Source organism: Pithys albifrons, chromosome 4, assembly GCF_047495875.1.
Source record: "Pithys albifrons albifrons isolate INPA30051 chromosome 4, PitAlb_v1, whole genome shotgun sequence".
In the NCBI taxonomy this organism is placed as follows: Eukaryota; Metazoa; Chordata; class Aves; order Passeriformes; family Thamnophilidae; genus Pithys; species Pithys albifrons.
Window position 1 is genome coordinate 24,524,841 of NC_092461.1, and position 24,816 is coordinate 24,549,656.

Consider the following 24,816-nt stretch of genomic DNA (forward strand, 5'->3'; position numbering starts at 1 on the left):
TCCATTTTCTGCACTTGTCATTCTAGAAAAAAGGAGAAGAAAAAAACAGATGGAAACTTATACAAAGTCTTTTTTTTTTTTGAAGACAGTTACATTTTAAGCTATTTCTTATATTGTTTTGGGAATGCCAGGCACATTGATTGTGCAGATGTTGATGCCAGCTCCAATCTCACTTCTGCACTCTGAGGAAGTTTTGGCTATTAACACAAGTTTCCTATTGGCCTTGGCCAAAATACACTGCAGTCTTTTTTCTCTTTAAGTCTACAGTGAACAGTAACCTGCAGCATCACTACAGGGAAGGGCTGAGCAAATTAGCTTCTGTGAAAAAAATTGTTGGAGGATTTTTCCATCTTCCATGCTCAAATATGAATAGTGAGTGGAACAAAATGCACTGAGATTGCAATAAAACAGAATATGGAGTACTTCTGATGAGATAAAAGAAGTAGGTAGCAAATGAAATTATCATTAAAAATGAAAGAGCAGCATGCAGTAGAGTGAGCTTTAATTGATTATTTTTGTTTTCATGACAAGAATTCAAGCTGTGATCAAATGAGCAGTGATTTGTAGCTTACCTTAATCACAGGGACAAAAGCTGCACAACCTGGTGGGAATGAGGATGACTGGCTGCTGAAAGACACTGGCAACACCCCAACCACACATTTTCATTTAAAATCATCAATATTTTCAGTCAAGATATGCCAGCTGTTTTATTTGCTCCATAACTGAACTTGGGAGAAAAAAAGAAGCCTAAAAATGTTTTGTGTAAACTTTCATATAGTTTCCCACCCCTCCGCCCCAGGAGGAGCGGGCAGTATGATTGCAGTTAGGCAGGTCTGGGAGAGAATTCTCTGCCTGCTCACAGTTAGCAGGCAGCTAACAGTGGTCTCCTTAAGGCTGCTTGCTGGAGCTGTGCCAGAGAGCAGAGGGGAATGTCTGGACCTGAGACAGGCAGGTGGTCTGCAGAAGCATCACCATCCAGCATATCCACCTGCCCTCTCCTGTCCAAGACGCTATGGTGCCCTTTCCCATTTGTACCCAGCCAAGAGCCAGATATGGTTTTTTGACAAAATGCCTATGTGCTCAACTTTGCTTCAGCAGGGGCTTAGTAGCTTTCATGAGGATGAGGAAGCCTCTTGCAGGAGAATCTTGGAGAAGCAGGCTTGTGCCAGGAAGGGTGAGGCAGGACCGTGCCCATGTATGTAGGGCACTGCAGGAGGATGGACTTGTGGGCATCAGTTGGTGTTCCCAACTGTCTGAAGCTTGGTATCTGATACAGCATGATACCAGTAGGAGAGAAGAAGATGTGTCATGTGCCAGGGCCAGCGGGCTGCTGTCAGTGGGCTACTGACACAAAGTGGTGGAGCAGTGTGGTGATCCAGGTTGCTTGTGGGCAATGGTTAGATATAAGGCATGCAATAGCATTATGAACCCTGCTCTCGCCCAAACAGTTAGGAAGCATTTGTAAGGGCCAACATTAAGTGTGAATAATGTGTTAATTAAGATACCTAGCATGAAAAAATGGCCAAGGTCTGATTTTCTGGTTACTGCTATTTCCAACACCTTCACCTTGCAGTCTTTGCAGTCAGTTACTTATCCAAGCCAGGCACCTAGTCCAGTGTATTGTTTTCCAGCCTCTTCCAGATGGCAACATGAGCACTCCTCACACCTTCCCATAAAATTAGATCTGGCTAGATAATGACATTTCAGTATCTGTTGACATCATGACTAAAATAATGTGTCAAATGTGTTTGACAAGGGCATGTTGATTCAGGAACAGTAACAAACAATGGTGATTTCTAAAATAATTATTTTTGTGTAATTTTATATTCATACATTAGGAAGTTATGTTATATCACATATAAGTACATAATGTGCAATTATATATGAGAAAATATAAAAGGTATAGTGCAATACAGAATTGTAAGATATGTTATATAACTTCCAGTTTGTTAGGGTTGGAAAGGGACCTTGGGCGATCATCTCGTCCAATCCCCTGCAAGGCAGGGTCACCTAGAGCAGGAATGTGTTCAAGTGGGTTTGGAATGTCTCTGGAGAGGGAGACTCCACAGATTTCCTGGACAGCCCATTCCAGTGCTCTTCCACCCTCAAGGTAAAGAAGTTCTTCCTCATGTTGCGGTGGAACTTCTATTTTAATTTATTGCTATTACTCCACATCATGTCACTAGACATCACTGTAAAGGTCTGGCACCATCTCCTCACACCACCTTTGAGATATTTGTACATATTACTTAGATACCCTCTCACCTTTCTCTTCTCTGCACTAAATAGGCCCAGCTCTGTCAGTCTCCCCTCCTAAGAGAGATGCTCCAGACCCCTTTGTGGCCTTCGTTGGACCCTCTCCAGTAGCTCCTCAGATTTTTGTACTGAAGAGCCCAGAACTGGAAACAATGCTCCAGATGTGCCCTCACAAGGGTCAAGCAGGGAGGGAGAATCACCTCCCTCCACCTGCTGGCCACACCCTTTTTCATGTTACCCCAGGATACCATTGGCCCTCCTGGCTGCAAGGGTACACCCTTATCTCATATTCAGTTTATCATCCACCGAGATTCACAGGTCTTTCTCTGCAGAGCTGCTCTCTAGCAGGTCAGCCCCCAGCCTGTACTGGTACTTGGTGTTATTCCTCCCCAGGTGCAGGACTCGTCCTTGTTAAACCTCACTAGGTTGCTCTCTGCCCAGCTTTCCAGCTTATCAAGGTCCTGCTGAAAGGCAGCACAGCCTTCAGACATATCTGCCACTCCCCCCAGTTTCCTATCAGCAGCAAACTGATATGCATATGTATAATAAATGTACAGCAGTTGAATTGAATAAAGTCATTAATTTAATTAGCATTTTTCAGTGTTACTGCAAGGAGTGATTTTGGTAAAGAGTGGGAGATTCAAGAGGGGCCAGAAGTGCTGGGTTGCTTAGCACAAGTTAGGATGTAGGCACATATAGCAGAGAACTACAGCTGTCTTACTGCATCCCTGCATCACTCCCCTGAGACTGCAGCCTATGCATTGACTCCAACTATTGTACCTTCTCCCCTGAAACATTTCCCAGACCAAATGGTGTGTGGGGGGCAATGGATCAGAAAGCTCCTTATCATCATCTTAAACTGTATGAGTCATCTGTGTGCTACTTTTTGTAGTAGAAAAATATTTTAGAAGTAGTTGTGACAGATAGTTGTAGGGCCAGTCCCTAACCCTTACTATAAATGTGTTACTGTTTACTCAGTTTTACAGTCAGTCATTGACTAGGACACAGAAAAATATCCCAGGAATGTCTAAGTGACAGCTGCAAGCCCATCACAGCAGTCTCTTGTGTAAAATGAGCAAATCTGAAAACTGCATGTTCCTTGGAATAGAAACACAGGGCAAATCCTTAAAAAGATCCTTTAAAAAGTCAGACTGAAATAAAACTATTTCTATGCAAGCTTAAATGCCACTGGCTAGCTGAAGAGCAATTGCATGAGGAAAGAACTCAAATTAAATCAAACTGAAATAATTTGAGAAAGCAGAAATTGAAATAAAATTAGCCTAAGTCTACACAGAATTGTTGCTCTCCTTCAAAATTTGTGTGTCAAATAATTTCTTAAAAGGTACATTTTTCTACAAAAGATTTTTAATTTTTCTGTTCCCTCAGAAGTGAGCAGCTGTTCTGACTACACAGTGCTGCAACAGGTCTATCATAGTGTCACTGCTGCAGGATCTGCACTGCTCCACTCTATGCATGTCTGGAACAAGCTTTCCATGGGACTGCCTGGATCCCTGTTTCCCTGGCATCTCACCTGTGAGGCTACAGCTCAGATTGTGCCCAGAAATCCCTAGTGTGGATTTGGCTTACACTGCTATAATAAGGACATGTTTGACAAAGTTGTAGGGCTCCCTCCTAAATGTCCCATATTTCATTCACTTCTCCTTTCAGTCTGCCCTCAAAGTGTGGAGAGCTGGGTGGCCTTCCTGTCCCCCTTCTCTGCTTTGTTGTGTGAAATGAAACATGTTCTCTCCTATTTCGATCACAGCCATGAGGGACTTGCTTGGATTTCTCTGCTTCTGAAGCTGATGACCCTACCCTTAGTAGTCCTTGGCCCTGGTTCTTTCAGCTGTGATCCAGCACTGATGACTCATCTTCTCCCAGTCTATCAGGGCAGCAATATTCTCTTGCAAGTATCAGTCACAAGGGCACGTCCCTCACAATCCTGTTGCCCCATACAGACGCTTGCAAATGAAAGGGTTTGTTCTGGCTGTTTACATGCTGCTGTCTCGTTTTTGCAGCATTGCTGGGAATTAGAAGATTCCATTAGACAGACTTTGAGAGGGGAAGAAATATTTTTTATCTTTCACACTCATGATATAGATAGAATAATTATTCTAGGGGTTATTTGTGTTTGGGGTGGGGGAGGAGGGAGATTTCAAAGGTCAGTTATTAAGCCTTTGCCCAGATGAAAGTCTATTGAATTTTACAAAAGAACAGCAGGATACCCTATTAAGCGTATTTTAATTTTGTGGTTTTGTGATTAGCCCCTTTCCAGAATAAAGCAAGAATGATACAGAGACCAAAGGTGTGCAGAAACAATCATTTTCTGCAAATGAGGCTCTATCCAACTCATGCAGGCTGAGAAAAAAAAATCTCTTCTGAAGTATGTGCCACCCCATTATCTACCATACCCCATTATTCAGCAGTAAAGGTGATACTGAGAAGCCTTACAGCTTTTGTCTCTGAACTGCTTTTATACTTTTGTTTAGTAAAAAATAATTTGTCATGTTAACCTGACACATGTATGTCCATCTAAGTAATAATGTGGGAGCTGCTGGAAACAGGATACACAATTAGTCCAATTCTTATCACCACATGCTGGTGGTAACGTGAAAAATGTCAATCAGATACAACACCATTGTAACACACTCCATCAGTCTGGCCTACCTTTTACATACAACCTGGTTACACATAACATTCTTTAAAGGGTGAAAAAGAAAGTGAGCCCATAGTGTCTTCACCCATACCTAGTTTTAAATGGAGAGCAATTTCTGGCTTTGCCACAGCTGACAATCAACATAACTTCTGCAGGCTGAGGCTTGGTAATCTCTGCCATCACCTGCTCTCAGAGCAGAACCTGCACATGCAGTTACAACTCTGACCTGGACCTCATTGTTCAAAATGTGTCTGTTCCTTACAGTGCTCTCTTGCTTTTGGCAGAGTGTCCAAGCACCACATACACACCAAGTCTGTTCTAGCTCAAAACAGATAGAGACTGCTTGACCAAACCTGGGATATCCAAAGTACAGTTTAGTCCATATGAGCCCACTGTGGTGTTGAGGCACCTTTCTTACGCAGGTCTCAAGAACTACAGCTGATTTAACACCTCCCAGACCATGGGCTGCAATTTGTCACTCCTTATGCATCAGCCCCGTGAGGACCCTGAGAGCATTGACTGCTCCTGTGCTCCTCTCCTCTTTCCTGTGTTAGATCCCTTCTCTCTTGTCATTTGCTGACAGTTCCCTTTCTCTCTCAGGACCTCAGTTTTATGCATTGCTGTAGTGGAGCCATGAGAAAGGGCTGACAGGGCAGGGAGGGAGGGAGCTCTCAGACTGTGTGACTCTGCAGAGCCAACAACGCAGGGGTCCTTGGCAGCTGACTAAAGCAAATCCAGCACAGCGGTACTGCACAGCCAGATGAACGGAGGGTCAGGCTGGGCTATAGGGAGGTGGACGGAAGCTGTCACATTCTCTGCACGACATTTGGCAGCTCTTTAAACCAGAGTACACGAAACAGGCTGGTAAACTATCCCCTTGCCTCCAAGCATCATCCCTTTTTTAGGAGCTACCTCACATGACCTCTGCCAACTTAACATTGCAGTCACTCATACCCTGTGTCTGAAAATCCCACCTGCTTGTCAGAATGAAAGTCATTTCCTCACTATTGGGAGACAGGACAGGGCAGCTGAGGGAAAAGCCTTTGCTTTTACAAGTTCCCAGTATCAGGCTGCCTCCGATGGCTGTGCTTGAAATCTTCAGTCAATCCAAGTGTTGCCTTTTGTTTGTAGGTCTGTTTCTGTCTGTAGAAAATATTGCTGCTGGTAACCTTCTCTATTCATTGCTATTGACACCTGCATGGAATGACTGCAATCTGCCAGATTGGATTTTACAGCAGCAGTTTACACCCACCTTTGGAAAATCCACCCACCAGCATCCTTTAGGGGCCTGTTGGATGGCTCCTGGATGAGGGAGGAAAATCATAGACACTGATAGTATGCACATACCCATGCTTTACATTTACAGGCTTTTATAGGAGGAGTTGAATGACTTGCTCTGAAAGGCTGTATGTCTCAGGAGGACTCCCTTTTGGGAACTGCATCAATTGGGACATCCTATTCCTTTTGCAGCCTTTTCAGAGTTCTTGGGTGACCACTGCTCTTCTGGTTCTACCCTGACCTACATTTGTGATCCTTTGTCTCTGTTTACGCTAAAGGCATAATAATTTCCACAGTGTTTCTATCTAGTAGACAAATCTTGGTTCACAGCTCTGGCTGTCCTTTGCCCTGTACTAACAATGTTATTAATGTCTGCATGTAGATCTTTTTATGGATCATTCACTAAAGAGCACCTGCATTCCAAACCGATATCTTGCTATACAGATATTAAAAGAAAAAAAAAAAGGTGTGTTTTACAGTCTTCCTTTTAATGCTGATTGCCTCCACAATAAAGAATGCTACTGGGAAAAAAATATTAAAATGCTTGCTACCAGATTTCTTATTCAAAGCTCTCAGCTTCACATGACAGAGAGGCAAATTAAGGCCCCATTCTACACCACTAGAAAGCATCCATTAAATAAAGCTAAAATTGAAGCTAAAATTACATTCTTTTAGTGATTGCATTTTATGTGGTGGCATTACCCCTTGCTGAGCTCTTAGAATGGGCTGCCTATTGGAAATCTGAATGATGCCTTAGCTTTAAATCTTTAAACCTCCAGTGTTATCTGCCTCACAAACCAAATTAATCTCTGGGAATTACGTAATTGTTATTACAAAAAAAAAAAAAAAGGAGGGAAAGAAAAAAAAAGAAGGCCCAAGAGAAACACAAAGAGAGTTTTAAAATAGCTCAAAGGTTACAATATTTTTTATGGAATAAATGATCCATCTATTCAGCTCAGAAGATGGTAATTGCAAGCAACAGCATAGATAAAACATCAAGAAAGCATGTCTAACTATTTTTAGATGCTTCTGGTCTACCAAAGTCCTGAATAACTCTATTGACAAAACACATTCATTATGCCCCATTCTCTTATTTGATACTGATTATACCCTTCTATGGGACACAGCCACTCCACTGACTACAGGTGGTCACCGGATGTGAGAAGGAGAATGACAACTGGTCACAGCTTTCCAAGGAAATCTGGTTTCACAGCCAGGTACAATCAGCTGCAGTCATCAACCTCTACCTTCAGGTAGGAAAGTATGGGTCCAAGAGATCATAGAATCATAGAATCAATTGGGTTGGAAAAGACCTGCGAGATCATCAAGTCCATCCCTTGGTCCAACTCCAGACCGTTTACTAGATCATGGTACTCAGTGGCATGTCCAATCTGTGTTTAAAAACCTCTAGGGATGGTGAATCCACCACCTCTCTGGGCAGCCCATTCCAATGCCTGATTACTCTCTCTGGAAAGAATTTTTTTCTGATCTCCAACTTCAATTTCCCCTGTCAGAGCTCAAGCCTGTGCCCCCTTGTCCTATTGCTGAGTGCCTGGGAGAAGAGACCAACCCCCACCTGGCTAGAACTTCCCTTCAGGTAGTTATAGACAGTGATGAGGTCACCTCTAAGCCTCCTCTTCTCCAGACTAAACAACCCCAGCTCCCTCAGCCTCTCCCCATAGGACTTGTGCTCCAGTCCCTTCACCAACCTTGTTGCTCTTCTCTGGACTCGCTCCAGCACCTCAGTATCTTTCCTGAACTGAGGGGCCCAGAACTGAACACAATACTCAAGGTGTGGCCTCACCAACGCAGAGTACAGGGGAAGGATCACTGCCCTGGTCCTGCTGGTCACGCTATTTTTGATACAGGCCAGGATCCCATTGGCCTTCTTGGCTACCTGGGCACACTGTTGGCTCCTGTTGAGCTTCCTGTCAATTAGTACTCCAAGGTCCCTTTCTGCCTGGCTGCTGTCCAGCCACTCTGTGCCCAGCCTGTAGCGCTGCAGGGGGTTGTTGTGGCCAAAGTGCAGATGATGCACAAGACTCTGCCAATGGTCTGCAGAGTTTTCTATACTTTCTGAACTGGTTTCATTCAAACACTAAATAGGTGTCAAAGTTTTCCAGTCTTTGCTGGTGTCTCCCAGAAGTTTGGAGTATCTCTGGTATAGGGAACTGTTTCTAAATCACCATCACTTTCCACACTGCCATGTAAGTTACTCCCTAGAATATAGAACCCCAAACTAAAGTGGGTAATCCCAGTTTGCATTGTGGCTATTCAAATGAAAGCCAAGAGAATTTCAGTGATATCTCATATTTGTGTCAAGTCTTAGAAAGCACACAAGATTTTTTGGTCTCGAAAAACAGGTCACACTTGCAAAAACTTTGCAAGCTTGCATAAAAACTTCTGACAACTCCTTTCTTTTGTAATGTTTTTGTAGATGGTTGGTGCTGCTTGTGTGCATGGTTGTGCTGTGCTACTGAGCATCTGGGTAGTGCAGACCATCCAGCTTCAGTCATTTGCATCACAAGAGGATCAGTGAATGATAAATAACTGAACCATAAGAAGCTTACCATTACTGGCAATATGTGCACAGTTCTGGCATCACAAAATCTTCAATGATAAGTTTTATCATCAAAAGAGAAAAGAGTATGATTTAGCATTAAATAATACACACAGCCATAAGACAGGCAAACAGTACTGTTTCATCACAAGTGAAAAATCTGAGATGCTAGAGGAGTTAAAAAGGCTTTTGAAAGATTTAAGTGTGAGGTTCCCATATTTATTGTACCTTTACTTTTCTTTAGAATTAGATACATGTGTTCCACACTTAGGACTGTTTCCTATGGCTCGTAAACTTGCGTTAGGATGTGGCAGGAAAATGAGAGCTCTTAATATAACCTCTCATCAGGACTACAAGAAATGCCTGACCTACACATCCTTTCTTTGATGGATTTCTAAAAAAAGACTGTATAGAACTACCTTGAATGCATTCCAGCTAAATTAGAGAAAAAAACAAAACCCAAGAACTTCCAATAATATTTCAAAACTTGACATTTATTGTGAAAAAGTAAATCCCTTCAGAAAGTACTGTAATTATAAATTAGCTATTCTAAAGCTGCAAATTATTATAAGTAATATTCATATAAATATGCTCAAATTATACAACATATTCTATCAAAATGTCCCTAGATCTAATTTGCAGACATTTAACTGGGTTGGATGGAAACTCTAGATCCTGTAACACTTCCACCTCTGTCTGTGGTGAAGAGTCTATCCATCATGGCCCTGAGTTGTATCTCTCAGAAGAGACTCCCCTAGCTTGTGAATGTGGCTTAGTGGCTTTATTTCCAACATACTTAGGAACTTGCATTAGGCTATATGAAAACATGGTCTATTTGTTTGCACAACGTGCTGGGTTTGTAGCTTTTCTTTGTCTTCAGCTATTCTGTACTTTTGTGTCTGCAACTTCATTTTTTTTTTCATTCTGACCAACACAAAAAGCTCTAAACAACATAGGGGTGAAAATAGGTTTCTTTGGAAGCCTATTAAAAACACTCTCTCCATCCAGAGAATTCTTTGCTACTGACCCATCAATTAGCCAGCGTTAATGTGTTTCATTCCAGTGGTATTGTTTTATCTTTGCAGTGAAACTGCTAAGTGATAGCACGTGGAATGTGAGAGGGGAATAACAGGGCACTAAACAGCATATCCAAGTTAATTCAGGTTAATGGTTATTCCTTTCTCAGGGATCACAGTAATAGTTCAGCTTACATTAGGAGAATTTTCCTAACTGTGTGCAGATTTATAGCTTTCCAGTTCTGCAGGTAATTTATAAAAGCTTGAGGAAGATAATGGACTGTTCATATTTGCTCAAGTATTCTCACATTTCCTGCTGTTGAGGTGGATCATGCCAAAGCAGATTTCTGCGCTACATTACAGAAAAAATGCTTGAAAAATCTGTGGGTTTTGCCAAAACTGTTGATGAGCTATAGCTTGACAAAAAATTAGGCAACATTTTAAAATGTGACAAGCTTTCAGCCAAACTTCAGAGTTTGCTTGGATCTGCATCAGATCTTTCTCTGATGACAGATCATGCAGGCAGAAATAAAATCCCACCCCTTTATAGGGACGTGTTAAGTAAGATGTGGAACCTTGTGACATTTTTTACTCAAAACTTTCACTGTGAGATCTTTTCCAAATAAACCTCTGGGTCAGAGGTTAGGGTCGGATGTTTCCTTTTGCCACAAGATAAGTTTTACATCTCAGAGAATTTACCTGGTGCTAGATTTATGAAGAAACTGAAAGCTCATGCTCCCTGGAATCCTCAGTTAACTAGCCAGAACAAGATAGGCTGCTTAACACATTTGAAGTTCCATTAAGGGCATCCCCACTGTATGGATAAATATAACCTACAAAGTGCTGCAGTGTTTGTTGTAAAACTAAGGTGCCATGTTTAATCTGTTCTGAGGAAGGAAGTGTTTTGTGCTTTGCCAGCTGCCTAGGGCTTCTCTGGAAGAAAAATCACAGTTCACAATAATTTGTGGACTACGTTTATGACCTGGATGGGATTCAGACTTATAAATAATTTCAAGCCATCCAACTGTAAAAAGGCAAAAGGTCACTTACCATCTCACCTACTAATACTGAAAGAGCCACAACATTCCTGATTATTACATGACATTACATTCTTTATGACATATGTAAACATTCCCCATTTTTTTTGTTTTGTTTTTAATCTCATCCTAGGCCTTCTAATCATATTTACCACCAGGATGGAGCAGCAGCAAAAGAAATTGCTGCATAAACAATAATGTGTTTCAATATTTTAAGCTCTGCTTCAGTCCCCTTGGACTGAAACTATTATGCAACTGCATTTATTGTCTTTAAACAGGCTTTCACAATTTAACACTTGCTCAGAGTTAGGTAAATTAAATGCTATTTCATGTGTTTTCACAAAGATAAAAATTTTTTGGCAATAGCCTGTTTGTTTGTTGCTTTGGCTGAAGCAGAGAGCATGGCAAAAATACTGAACAAGAACATTTTAACTTTAATACTTATAGTGGATAGAAGCCAGACTACAAAATGATATTTCTCTTTAGTTTTTAGTACTTCATGGTTTTGGTGAAGAAAAGGTCATTATTGGTTGGTTACAGGGCTATTGCAGAAGTTAATTTAAATTACTAACTGGTTAAAGTGGCTAATGTTGTAGAAATTGTGTTTGGTGCAGAGAGGAAACCAGGTGTTTATTATCATGCGGACAAAGCAGGCTGAAGCCCTCCATCTGGACAGAGAGCTCTGATAAACAGCATCTCCAAGTGCTGTTGCCATTTCTGATACAGTCTGCTCTTAGAGGGAACCCATGGTGCCACACTGCTGGCAATTGCCCACTTTTTAATGATAGCTCCGAGTTCACTACATCATGTCCCTTTTATTAGACAGAAACTTGTAAGACTCCTGGCCTACAGCCACAGCAGCGGTGCCTTGTTACTGCTGCTCAGCATTTCTTTTTTTCCTCATGAAACATTAGTTCAACTTTGATTCCGTGCCTAACAGACTTGTGGTTCTTAGGAGAAGAACCTGCCTGTGAAAGAGCATGGTTTAGGGAGGCAAATTCATGTGCATGGTGCTTTGCTTTGTATTAGCATGTATTTTGACTCTCACTGAAACTTCAGAGTGCAGTTTTGGAGCAGAAATGGCAGAGCTGCTCACTAGCAATGCAGCAGTACCCCTCTTAATGATCACTAAGTGGCCCCTGCAACTCTGGTATTGTTTTCTTTAATGAAAAACCAAGAGGATGTTGAACTCAATTTGTATTGACTGGCTGAGTAACCCCCGAGACAGTTTTCTTCTGAGATAATAACACATTATTTAAACCAAAAGCTGTCAGCAACTACTGCTCAAATATTGAGGCAAGTCAGATTAAGGACTCCCACACAGAAACCCCATTTTCTGTTACATATTTACGTACCAGACGGTGTGTGAGCTCTCAAGAAACAGTAAGAAACACGATCACAGGGAACAGGAAGAAAAAAATGGCATTACAGGCAGAAAAAGTTAAAACTATGAGCTGACAGTGACTTCAGCAATCTTTGTCCCAGTTTTTCTTTGTCGTCCTGGACATGTATGTATAGAGAGTGAGTCCAGGTAGACAGCAATATGTATATTTTTACACATACAGAGTACAAACCGTAGGTAAAAAGCAATTGTATGGTAGTTTGTCTTTTGAGCAGGGACTTTCCATTCACAGACATCATACACACTAAAAGAGTTATGTAAAAAAAAACAACAGCCTTGAATCTCATCTCTTGTTGGTGTCAGATAATGTGCAGATGAAACAAATCAAATCCTGACCTGCTCAGAAGCAGAAGTCTTTCTGCTTTTCCAGGAAAGCTTTGAGGAAGACTCCTGGTGTTGGCTAAAACAGCTCCTATGTTTGAATGTTATTATCTATAATTTTTCCAGGTTGATAATTGACTGATGTCATCATACAGCTCTTGCAACATGACAGGAGTGCAGATCCTCTGAATATTAGGACACTTTTTCCTTGTTCCCTTATTTACTTCAGGTTTGTGAGTATTTAAATATGGACTGCATTTTGTAATAGATATTGAACTCTCGATCAAGTGCATGTGCTGAAGAATTATGGTGGATGAACTTTCTTATCTTGAGATTTCTTAGTGTTTATTGAAGATTTAGGGGTTTTGTTGTTTTCTCATTTTGTTTTATCAAGCTCTCCAATGAATTTTAAACATAAAGACTGTGTAAGATTTTGGGATCTAAATCACAGCTTACCTTGGCATAAATGGTTGTTAACATGGAGGGTTGTGCTCATTATACCTCCTGTGCTTTTTTCTCTGAAAAGTGTTTATCTTAATCTGAAAAACTATCAACATCCATCCAATATCAAGATAATGTTTTAAGTCCCTAAGTACCCATCGGGGCCTCCTGGAATGAAGTTTTTATTGGGGAATTGAGATGTCTTGTCAAGTGGAGTCTGAAGGAACCCGGTCACAGACAACCAGAATGTACACAGGTACCAGATTTAAAATTTATAACCAAAAACCAGGTTCTGACTGGAAACAGAGAAGATAGAGGCAGCCATGCATGTGTCTGGAAGCTTGTACTGGAATAGGGGTTGCGAGATAGCACAAACTTGGTGCTGTAGCACAGGGGAACAGACAGAGGCATTTTTAAGTTACAGTGGAAAGGAGGATTGGTAAGCATGAAGTAATCCCATTATGACTAGGACAGTTCTAATTCTCATGAGAAAAAATAAAAATAAGAAATGAAGAAATATTTGATTCCATAGCAAGCAAAGGAAAGGATACCCTTTAAAAGGATTATATCAAAATAAGAAACACTTGAAGCACAAATATAGATGCTCTCAGTTACTTCCAGAAAGAGGCTTTTAAAGACACTTTTGGTCTCAGCCAGCATGACAGCTCTCATTATGGTACGTTAATTACTGTAATCTATGTGAGTCATTTATATCCCAAAACAACTCCCAGCAAACCAATCTAGCTAACATTCCTTTATTTTCATTTTCTACATAAATGCCAATCATGGGAAGAGAATGCCCCCTTCAACCCATGCCTTTCTGCAGCACAGTGTATGTTAGTAGAAACATCTTTAATACTAGAAAGTATCTTCTACTCTAATCTGTATCTTAGGAGAAATCCTAGCTCAGGTGTCATGGGAAATCATAGGCAAAGGTGGGTTTATTATAGCCATGGATAAGTAATCAATAAGGATTCATAAAAACCTCAAACCCATACAAGGAGTGTTCTTGCAAAGTTACAAATAGGTCTTGGAAATCAAGGAAGTGAATTACTCTAATCCATGAGATTTGAAAATACTTCTACCCATCTCTGTGGTATGGGTTTGTGGAAAGTTTTATGTCTGTTTTAATATCAAACACATTCAATATTTCATGGGATCAGGAAATACCATAAATGTGGCTTTAACTGTAAGCATTGACTTGAAGAGCACTCTTAGAGAGAAATACACTTATACACTATGGCACCTGCATAACATCAGGAAGGAAGCTTCAAAGAGAATATAAAAAAGTAAAGAAGTTTACTTTTCTTTTCATCTGTACAGAGTCCAAATTAATCACTGCAGAACTTGGTGTTCCCTTGCAGGTTAGTACCATTTCCACTAGTGAAAAAACAAGCAAAGAAAAAGTATATCTTAGAAGATCACAGATATGTGACTGAGATTTGAGTATACATGTTAAGGAAGTGTTCTTATTTGAGGAAAAGTGTTCAATGAGCACAAAAAGATGTTCAGGTCATATTGACATTAAATACTTTAAAAAGGGCAGAAATTCTTACTACCAAATCTTGGAAAAGACACTAAATCAAGAAAAAATTGTGAATACTAATCAAGGCAGTTAAATAATACCAATCTGAGTAATGAAGACCAGAAGAGTGGTATGCTCCCACCACCCCCACTCTAGAATCCAATTTGATAAAAGGTAATTCATTAAATTAAATTATTTAAAACATTCAATAACATCACTGGAGAAGATAATATAAGATGGGACATATTATAGAAAAGCAGTCGCCACCCATCAACCCATCAGCTGAGCTTCTTCTCTGTGTCCCAGTTGATCAGTAAAGCATGCTAAATTACCTCTGGAGTAATAAATATGTCAATGTACAAGCATTAAGACACAAATTTGATAAGCTGTCTGAATAGGTGTAAATCCAAAGTGAGCTCAACATCAGTGGAACAAGACTGCACTAGTAACTGGCCTAGATCCCTGCACCTGTGCTTCCATGCTTGAGCCACCACAACAATATTTCTTAAATGTGAGTATCTTTTGTAGCTCTCATGAGACGTTTTGCTAAGGAAGCTGTTAATGAAAGAGTTAACAGCACAGAAAAATGATTCCTTATAAAGATCTGTATAGGGCTCATTTACTTCTATTATTGCAATAAGCAATGGCATTCACCTGATGCAAAACCAGTGTTTACTACTGCTAAAAATCTTTGAGCTCTATTTCAATTATTTTATCTCAGAAACATCACTATTATAAAGAATTTTTCCATTGTACAGGACATTTCATAGGGCCATGACAAAAGAAAGCACTTTTCAACACACAGATATAAAAGCAATTTCTTCTGAAGCTGTCCTGTCACCAAAACTTTATTTAAAATTTGGGGCCTTAAATGTCCCATTTATTTGAAATTTTATTTCTTTCACTTTCAGTCAATGTCTACTGTTGTAACTAACAAAAGTGAAAATTCATTCAAAACCATGGGTTTATTGGCTAGCAAATATGGTTGCTGTGAATTCTGAAACATGTACTTCACTATTGTTAATTACCTTCCATAATATTTTAAAATCCAAAGCTGTTGTTGGATGAGGTTTGTGGATAAATCCCTCAAAAAAAAATTACAAAAACCAAGTGCAAATAACATCTTCTTTCTGCATTCCCAGCTTCTAGGACTCAATTATGAGAATGCTGAAAGTTACACTGATTGAATTTTTTTGAGAAAATTACCATCTCTGCTCAGATGTTCATTTCTGTTGAGGAATTGCTATTGACCAATTACAATAAAAGAGACTCAGTATCACTATAAAACTTTTCACACAGCCCTTGATGTCAGTTTTACAGTACAAAATTTTAGTAGACCTCACTACTGGCATAAAATCACCCCTTCAAACTGATATATACTTAGCAAAGTGATCAGTTTCCCTCAAGCAGAAAAGGCAAGGGGAGAAGTATGTGAAAGTGTCCCATCTGGATCCAAAAAGCCAAGTGTAAACTGAAGGTTTATCCATTTCCAGAACACCTCTCAGTGTGTTTTAATTTGCACCGTGGAGCAGTCTCAGAGCAGGCCAACTGCTGTGGTGACTTCTTTTAATTTAGTGCATGAAGTAAACTAAAGGGGTGCACACACTAACTGGTAATGGGTGTTCAGCCTATGCGACTAGACTGGAGCTACTCCAAAATCCACGAGTCCAGCACCAACTGTTTGGCCCTACAGATCTGCTCCTCTTGCCTTATCCTTCCTGCCACCACAGGTATTGCCAAAAGGCCACCTGTACTGTGGTGCTCACTGCTTCTGAGAGCATTTCCATCCCTTCTGGTTAACTTGAGGACAGTGTTACCAACTAATTTTTCCCCTGATTTTGAGCAACAATCACAGATTTGCGCAAATACCTGTTGCAATCAGACTGCCTTTAATTGAGCAATTATCTGGCTTGATTATTCAGGAGGCTACACTCCCAACAGCCTCACCCTTAGCAGTTCCCAAAAATGTCCTAAGTTCCTGTGAGTTTACTGGCAAGTTTGCCAAGCCTCCAGTAACATTCTTTTATGTTTTCCTATTCACTTCTGCCTATCCTTGCTAATGCTGGGGTTGAAATCTTTGCCAAACCTCCCAGGTTTGCATATTTCCCTCTTTGTACCATCCCAGTTAGAAAATGTGGTCTCATGGCAACACAATGCAAAGCATTCATTTAGTGACACATAACAGTCCAGCTAAAGGCCATTTCAGCCACACACAGATTAATTTTTGTGGACAAGACTAGACAGAAAAAAGGGAAAATGTCCACAGATCCCAGAACCCTTTATTTGGAAGAATGGCTTTTAAATGAAGTCAAGCAATATCTTGTTTTATCATTCATTTATTTAGCAAAGAAAGGAATGAATTCAAATACCCCACACAATGAACACATATTATTCCCTGATATCAAGATGCAGATTTGCTTGTGAACAATTTTAAATGAGTCTGTTTTCTTACTATTGAAGTCATTTTGTACTGTGCATGGATTTGTGCAGAAGCAATACAATTTGGGCTCAATTCTGTAAACACATTAAAATAAGTAACTTGTTACATCCATACCACTGATCTCAGAGTGGTTACCTATGTATTGAGTAAAATTAAACTCAAGAGCCTAGCTTTTGCCAACCAAAATTTAGGCACCCAAATGACACCAAAAATTAGAAGTATATTTCTCCAGGCTCACTGCAGTGTTGGTGGAGAGACATAAGCCCTCACCAGGATGTAACTCTGCCCATCTAAGGATGCTTTCCCAGACGAGACACAGAAGATGCTGGTGGCAGCTACAATCAGAAATTGGCCAGATACCTTAAGCAGAGCAAGATAAGCTTGGATCAAACTGTTTGCAGAATTGATCTCATATAGCAAAGCCATTATGCATACAATTAACATTAGGAATGTGCTCATGTTGCGCTGATTTTAATAAAACTGGTCCCACATTTAAAGAAGTGAATATATTCGTTCTATAATTATGAGGAAAAAATATGGAAGCATTTAATCCTATTAACATTTGACTTGCATCTGGGACCTCTTACTTTCTTTTCTCTTTTGACCAGCCATATGGTCTGACGCTCTGAGAACTTTCTTCACTAATATAAGCGCTTCAGTAGCTCTTGATTTGTACACTGGCATGGTATTTTCCCAGAGGTTGCTGTGGAGCTCTGGTAGAGCTTACTAAATGCACAGTGTCCTACACCCATGTGAGACTTTAATCAGTACTGCTTAATAGCCTGGAAATCAAAGCCATTTAAGCCCCATTCTTTCTTCCACTCTCTTATGGAAATTCTAATGCTAGTCAAAAATCTCTTGATTAGTTTTAGCCAAACTACACTGCTTCAACAGCAGGTGACTGCAAATGGCTGGAAAAGCTTCTATGTGAAGTAACTTTAAAAGACCATAAAGATCATCAGACTCAAATCAAAGTCCAGGATACATCTGAAAGCACAAGAATCCATTTTCTAAGCAACTGAGGAACATATGCTATGTATCAGACATAAAAATAAGCACAAAATGTGTACTAAAGCATACTTTGCATTAGCCAATGGAAGTATATACCATGCAGGATGTCACCGGCAATTCTACTTCCTTCTCCCTCCACATAGCAGGGCTACATGGAAACAGCTTTACTTAGAGAAGTTCGATGTACCTGTAAAAATGTTTCCATCCAAAACAGAGAAGCATTTTTAAACTTATTCAATCGGTGCAAAAGTGGTTCAGCAATACGAACTATTGGCATCAGAGGTAATGTAATTATTTATCCAAGTGAGAGGATAAAGGGTATTTAAGCATGGCATTTGATAAGCAAGGGAGTTGATTTTCCCTTTCCAAAACCAGAACAACGTTTTAAGAACTAAACCCTTGCGCAAATTTGAGAGTTCCATTGGCTTAAGTAAGATTTGCAGGTAAATGCTCACTTGTTACATTTTTGACAGATAGGAAAGTAAGAGCTTTCATGAAGAAATGGACATCATTTAGTAGGGGACTTGCAGTGCTTGGTAATAGTTGGACTCAATCTTAGATGTCCTCCAACCTAAATGATTCTGTGAAATCCGCTTTTCACCAAAATTTGTGTAGCAAAAATGCTAAATAAGGTAAGGTAAAAATTAATAGAGACTGCACTTTGCTTTGCTTCATGTAGTAGCAAAACCTGTACTGAATTACCTGGGCAGCAACATAGAACTCAGAATGTGAAAATACTGATACAGGCAGTACATCTGGAGTCCTCTAAAATTACATAAGACACAAATATGTAATGGCTTTAAAATCTGTTGCTTCACAATTTAGCTTGACAAGGAGATCTTGTCATCAAGTTTTTCTCATTGAAGTGCTGTGGAATTTCCAAGTTCACCCTGCTGCTTCAGATAGAGTTGTGAATATATTTCTGCCTGGGATATAGAACAATGCAGTTTAAGAAGCTAAATGACAAAAAAGAAATTTTTAAACAAACACTTTCCTGACAAGCTGGCATGGTGCTTCAATGACATGGGAGTTGCTCAAAGATCTGGAACACCTGAAATACTCCTTTGAGAGATGGATGTGAGCAGATTGAGCACCTGCTAAATGCACTTCTACCTATGATTGTGCAGACATAACCTAGGGTATTATTACCACATATACAAAACATATCTAATAAATGTATTTGTCCACAAAAAGAATGGAAAATAAATCACTGTAAAGATAGGTGCATCTCAAACTACAGAAGAGTTAAAAACAGAAAGCTAATTACAGTAATTTTAATTAAAAAAGGTTAAAATAAAAATACAGAGTTCAAATATTTTTAAGATATTGGTCTCATAACTAGTAGTCTAATATAAAATCCATAAGTTGGACTAATGTGCTCTTAATACAGGTCCATAAAGGAACAGTGTTGCGCATATGAGTGTATGTACAAGTGCTGTTTTTTCTTGGCAGTAGAAGAAATATAAATTTAATTTTATCTTATTTAAATATAAAATCGTATCTTTTTTCATGAATACAGCAATTCAAATACTGGACTGGTTATGATTTGGAGAGTTCCCTCCCCCGCCCCCCCCCCGCCCCCCCCCGTCTTTTGCAGAGAAAATTATGTCTTACCCAGGGCAATCCGCTAATTTCTTCCTGGAAAACCAAATCTAATGTACAGTAAAAAATCACAAATTATACAGAAGTAGATTATACTTTCTAGAGACGAATTGGTGTGAAGGTGTGGTGCTTTCATTTGACTGAGTTAGTAACAGGGAGAATTATTCAGCTGGAAAAAATAGGCAGCTCTTCTTAATTATTTTCATAGATGGTAAATGTGCGTTCATTGTACAGCATAGCTTTTTAAAGACCACTTGCTTTGAAGTTTTTTCATTTTTCTGCAGAACAGAGATTGGAAGCATAGTGCTACATTCAGATCTATCCTCACTCAAAAATGTATCTCACTGACATCTGTAGACACAGTGTTTACCCTTGCTATGTAAGAAGCTGGACCACCAGAGTGGTGCTCAAATGCAGTCTCACATGATCAGTGTTTCTTGGTACGTTTTGGGTTTTTTTCGTACACAGTGGTGACTTATTATCATCTGTACATGTTTTTCTCTATTTCCCTATCATAACATATCCTAATTAGCAAGGGCTCTAAACACAGAATGTAAACATTTTCACTCTGTTTCTCTTTGCATACCTCCTTAGTATTCTAGTGTGATGATCTTTGCTTTTAGCAAGAACATGAAAGCCCAGTTCTTTAATCCTTAATATTCACCTGTAATTTCTTTTCACAAGCTTCTGAGAATAGCAAAGGCTGCCTTACTACTAAGTACTCTGCAAAATCTGACCCAAATCCCTGCCCTTTTCATTTTAGTTATACATCTGTAATTTCAGATACAAAAATAACAATGTCATGAATGTGGGTGAAGACAGACAGAACAAAGAAAAATGGTATAAAACTTTGTGTTTCCTTGCCTGCCACTACCAAAGGAATTAAAACTGATAATTTAAAACTCAAACAGTATTTTAAATATTTACATCAATGAAGTTCAAGATCATCACTTAAAACACTGTAAGAATGTTCCTCTAGGGGCTGACTGATATGGGTCAGACACAGCAACAAGATGAGACAATGCTTTGCAAATATATCTATGTTTTCTGAGCCAGCTTTGTTTGTCAGACATGTGCATATAAAGTAAAAGCTGGAAAGAGAAAAGCAGATCTATGATATGCCTATATACCCACAAGAGCCAGAGACGGCACACAAAATGCGGTGCAGCTGCATCATTCTGCAACCAGCCTGATGGCGAGTGCTACAGCAGAGACAAGTGTGTTCCCATACACACACACGCCACGAAGAGGGAGCCTCTGGAATGCCACAACTCGCCCAAACCCGCAGGCTGCAGCAAGGCTGCTTTACTAACAACACACAGAAAAACCTTGCAGTGTGTCTCTCCTCTCTGCCCTCCTCCGTCAGCCTCCCTGGGGGACATGCCCTTCCACATCCTCCTAAAAATTAAACCGAACAAGGTGAAGGCTTTATGTGACAGGGCTCGGCTTGCAACTAGAAACCACTGACCCTGTAGGTGTCTGGGTTAATTACAAGATTGTATTCCTTGGTACAGCCTTAGTCTCTGCACTCTGAACAGCTGAACTGCAGCCAGAGTGATTTACAGCCTGGGAAGATCAGGCTACAGAGCCCAGAGCTGCTGCAGAGGATCACAAACCACCACGTTTCTTCTTGTTGTCATTCTCCATGAGCTCTTTTCCATGGTGTGAGCTTCAGGAGAATACACGAGGGCTAACAGCAAATCTCCCTTTTTAAACCTCAAGGAAATAAAAGACAATGCCTAAAAAAAAATCAGATTTGTACTCCTGGCACAGGTTTAAAAGGGAACATTATTATTTCTTTTTAAAACTCAGGAATTACTTAGTCACTTGTTAGAGGAATCTGACTGGAAATTTATCAAACTGAGTGAAGCAATACCATCCTCATGAGTGGTCCAGTGACACCAAGGGGCTACAGATGCCCTGACACTGAACAAACCTTGCACTGTGCAAAGAAAACATCATGTCAAAAACAGGTGGTTTGGGCTTTTGGCAGCAATGGACATTGATGGCTTGGATCGTGCTTGAAATGTCTCTGAACTTCATCTCTGAAGCCTCAATCACATGAGCAGTCAAGTAGCACAGGCCTTAGGGACTGGGGAATTACAGGAGGCCAGAAAATACACAAGCCCATTAGTACTCATCATAATTATTGAAATCTGTAAAATAGGTATTAGAATAAGTCTTTGCAGTAAGATGTGGATTGAAGTATTTGTTTCTCTCCTCCAGAATCAGGTTGTTTTTGTTAAATGCCTGGAAGGAGAAAAAAAAAACACACCAGAAATAAGAAAATGAAAAGGATAGAGGAAAGGTAATCTCTAAGCACCAAGGCATTTCTTGTGGCAAATATCTGTATATAGGAAGCCAGTAAAAAATGCACTGAGAAATACCTGTACACTTACAAAAACTTGCATTTGCAAGAAGTATCTTCTTACAAAATAACATTCTTCAAGAAAGCAATTCTACTCAGTAAGTAAAGCCAGGCACTTTTCCTCCAATATTACAAAATTAATTTTATGATTCTATGATTTTTTAATCAAACATATGCAGTTCTTCTCATTAGAATGATTCACTTATTATCTTTTTACTGAATAAGAGTTATTTTCTCTTTACTGCATTAATTCTCTGATTCTCAAGTACTCTATGTTGCAGAAATGTCTGAAGGTCTTAAGATGATAAATCCTGTTTTCTAAAAAAGTATCATGGGTATTGAAAGTATGAATTTTCAAAGGGTTGTGGGGTTCCTTTTTGTTTCTGTAGCTATCTAGACAGATGATTAGTGGAATTTGAAAAAGCTTTAAATTAGGTTCATATTCCACTGCTAACTAGAAAATCCAGACTGTTCTTGCTGTTTTGTATGAATTTCTTTAACATGTCTTTAATTAGAAAGAAAAATGCACAAATTAAAAACTGGATTATTCAGGTAGGATTTAAGAAAAATCCTCATTAGAAAAAGCTTTGCAGCTGCATGAATAAACGGTGTACTCTGAAGATACTGAACTAGCTATTTTCAGAATACACATCCTTCCTTAATTTCGTGGATCTGAAAAGCAAGCTATTTTAAAAGGTCATGAAAAGAAAATAGCTGTTTGGTAATAATGATCAAATGATATGGATATCATTATAGACTCTCAGTAAATCTCTACTGCCATTTCACAGAATATTTTGGGTATTATCACTAGCTGACAGTCTGATCCAGAATATATTCACCAGATACATCTCCTGTATGGAGACATGGGGCAGGAAGATGAACTATGCCCTAGACTCTGGATCATCAAAGCCGAAGGATTATCTTCAATATATGTCTAGGTGATTACTGATGGCCCTAATTACTTCTTGAACAAGCCAATAGGGGACACAGTTAGGCAAAAAATCCCACAAAACAAAACTGGAATGCTCTACTTTTTTCCAGGAATAGCTGCTGTATAAATTATACACACACACACAATTTAACTTCCTGTGTAACAGGGATTGAAAATAAAAGGATCTGAAATTACAATACTTCAAGTGAAATCTATTTCTGTCATTAACAATTAGCATAATTTGAGGCCAAATGCCACTGCAGAAAACTAGCAAGTAGAATTATTTTGATACAGTAGAAATGTGAGGGAGTATATCCTAGCTTCCAACCTGCTTCTCACCTTAATGGCTTCTACAGAATCATATTTGTCCAGTTTGTTGATATGGTTGGTAATGCTGGTATTTAGAGGAGCTGGTGACACCGGATGGATGACAGTTGCATCATGGGACTGTTGTTGATATCGTTGGCAATAGGTGTAAACAAGCAGGGTAAGAAGGCAACCAAGGATTGAGCTACTTAATCCCACTGCAATCATGTGAAACATGTTGAACTCTGCAGAGTGGAGAGAAGACACTCTTAATTTTAAGGTAAATAGCAATAAAAGCTTAAGCTTGGGAAAAAATGTATATAAGTGTTCAATTCATGTAAGGATCAGGGAATTTTCATGTGTTTCCCTGAAACAATTGCCATGGTTTATCCCCACAGTAGTAAATTCATTTTACTTCCCCAAGGTGATCATTCTAAGAACCTTATATACCCATACATCTCTCTAAGTATTAAGATTAAAATCTTTGAAAGATGCTTAAACAAGTCCAGAACCCAAACAAAAGATAAATTAATTGCATTTTGTAGGTTTGAATAGGTAATCAAAATTTTTCTTCACACTGTATAACAAAGCTTTTTTATATATAAATTATGTATATAATGTACATACATAGGTTTGGGGTGTTTTCCAGTGAACTACAGTATCATCCCCTCTACTGCCCTCCTAGTTCTTTCCCTTATACATGGTAACTCATGGCAGAACAAAATCATGGTATCTTTGAATCACATTCCTACTTTCCCTAAAGTTTTTTCCATGTCCTGTTTATTGGATGCATGTCCCAGAAGCAGTAGCATATATTTTAACTTCCACTCCTTTGATCTTTGATGGGTATCACTATTTCTGTCTTTTGGTCAATTTGTTCCCTTCTTCAGCTCTCAGAAATATTTCTTTTTGTAAGGGGGAGAGTGAGAAAGAAAGGGTAGCGGTTTTAGGGGAACATGGGAAGTAGGGAGAGATGGACTCCTTGAAGCTCAGTGTGTCTTTAAGCATAGCAGCCAGAGAATGCAGTCCAAAACTCACAGCCCAGCACTCTCCTATCTGCTCTGCCATTCAAAGGTACCGTGGGGTGAAATGATGGGAAAACCTCTCCACCTATGCAAGGATTAAAATTGAGAGGAAGCTCATTGTTGCATGAAACTGTAAAAGAAAATCTAAAGCACAATCATCCCCTGATGTTACTGAACAAACACAGGTCAGATGTGGCACCAGTAGGATTAGATCAATATAAACAAATTATACTGTTTTCCATTGTTATTTCAAACTGGAGCTGTGCTTTTTGATTGGGAAAGAAGCATCAGTGAGAAGTTCATGTTGGAAATTCCATTTTAACATTATTGAAAATTTGTTTGTACAAATGAATGATTTTAAACTGAAATACTCACTCTAGTCTTAAAACCATCTGTTAGACGTTTTTCACTGTGATAAAGAAAAATGGGCCAGCACCTGGGTCCCATTTTTTGTAAATGCCTAAGGTAGGATCTTTACATGCCTACTGTGTACTTAAAAACACAAACTAATATTTAGGTGACTAGATTGACTGCTTCAATATATAATTATCACAGAAATATCCTTCCATACTTTTATGAGAGTTTCCCAGTGTTGCAGAACTTGGCAAAATATTTTCAGAGTACCACTGCTAATTAGTAAA

At 39.4% G+C, this 24,816-nt stretch overlaps 1 protein-coding gene across 9 annotated transcripts in view; it reads right to left on the bottom strand.

The window, feature by feature from the left end:
* Positions 1-19,528: 19,528 nt before the first annotated feature.
* The window catches only part of SEMA5A (semaphorin 5A), a 395,174-nt gene continuing 389,886 nt past the window's right edge, over positions 19,529-24,816 (bottom strand). For all 9 annotated transcript variants that reach the window (XM_071553669.1, XM_071553674.1, XM_071553672.1 and 6 more), the window contains 2 exons: positions 23,184-23,395; positions 19,529-21,795 (listed from right to left, as the gene is read on the bottom strand). In XM_071553669.1, coding sequence (XP_071409770.1) covers positions 21,676-21,795; positions 23,184-23,395 — 332 coding nt within the window. In that variant the 3' untranslated portion in view covers positions 19,529-21,675. The remainder of the gene's footprint in view (positions 21,796-23,183; positions 23,396-24,816) is intronic.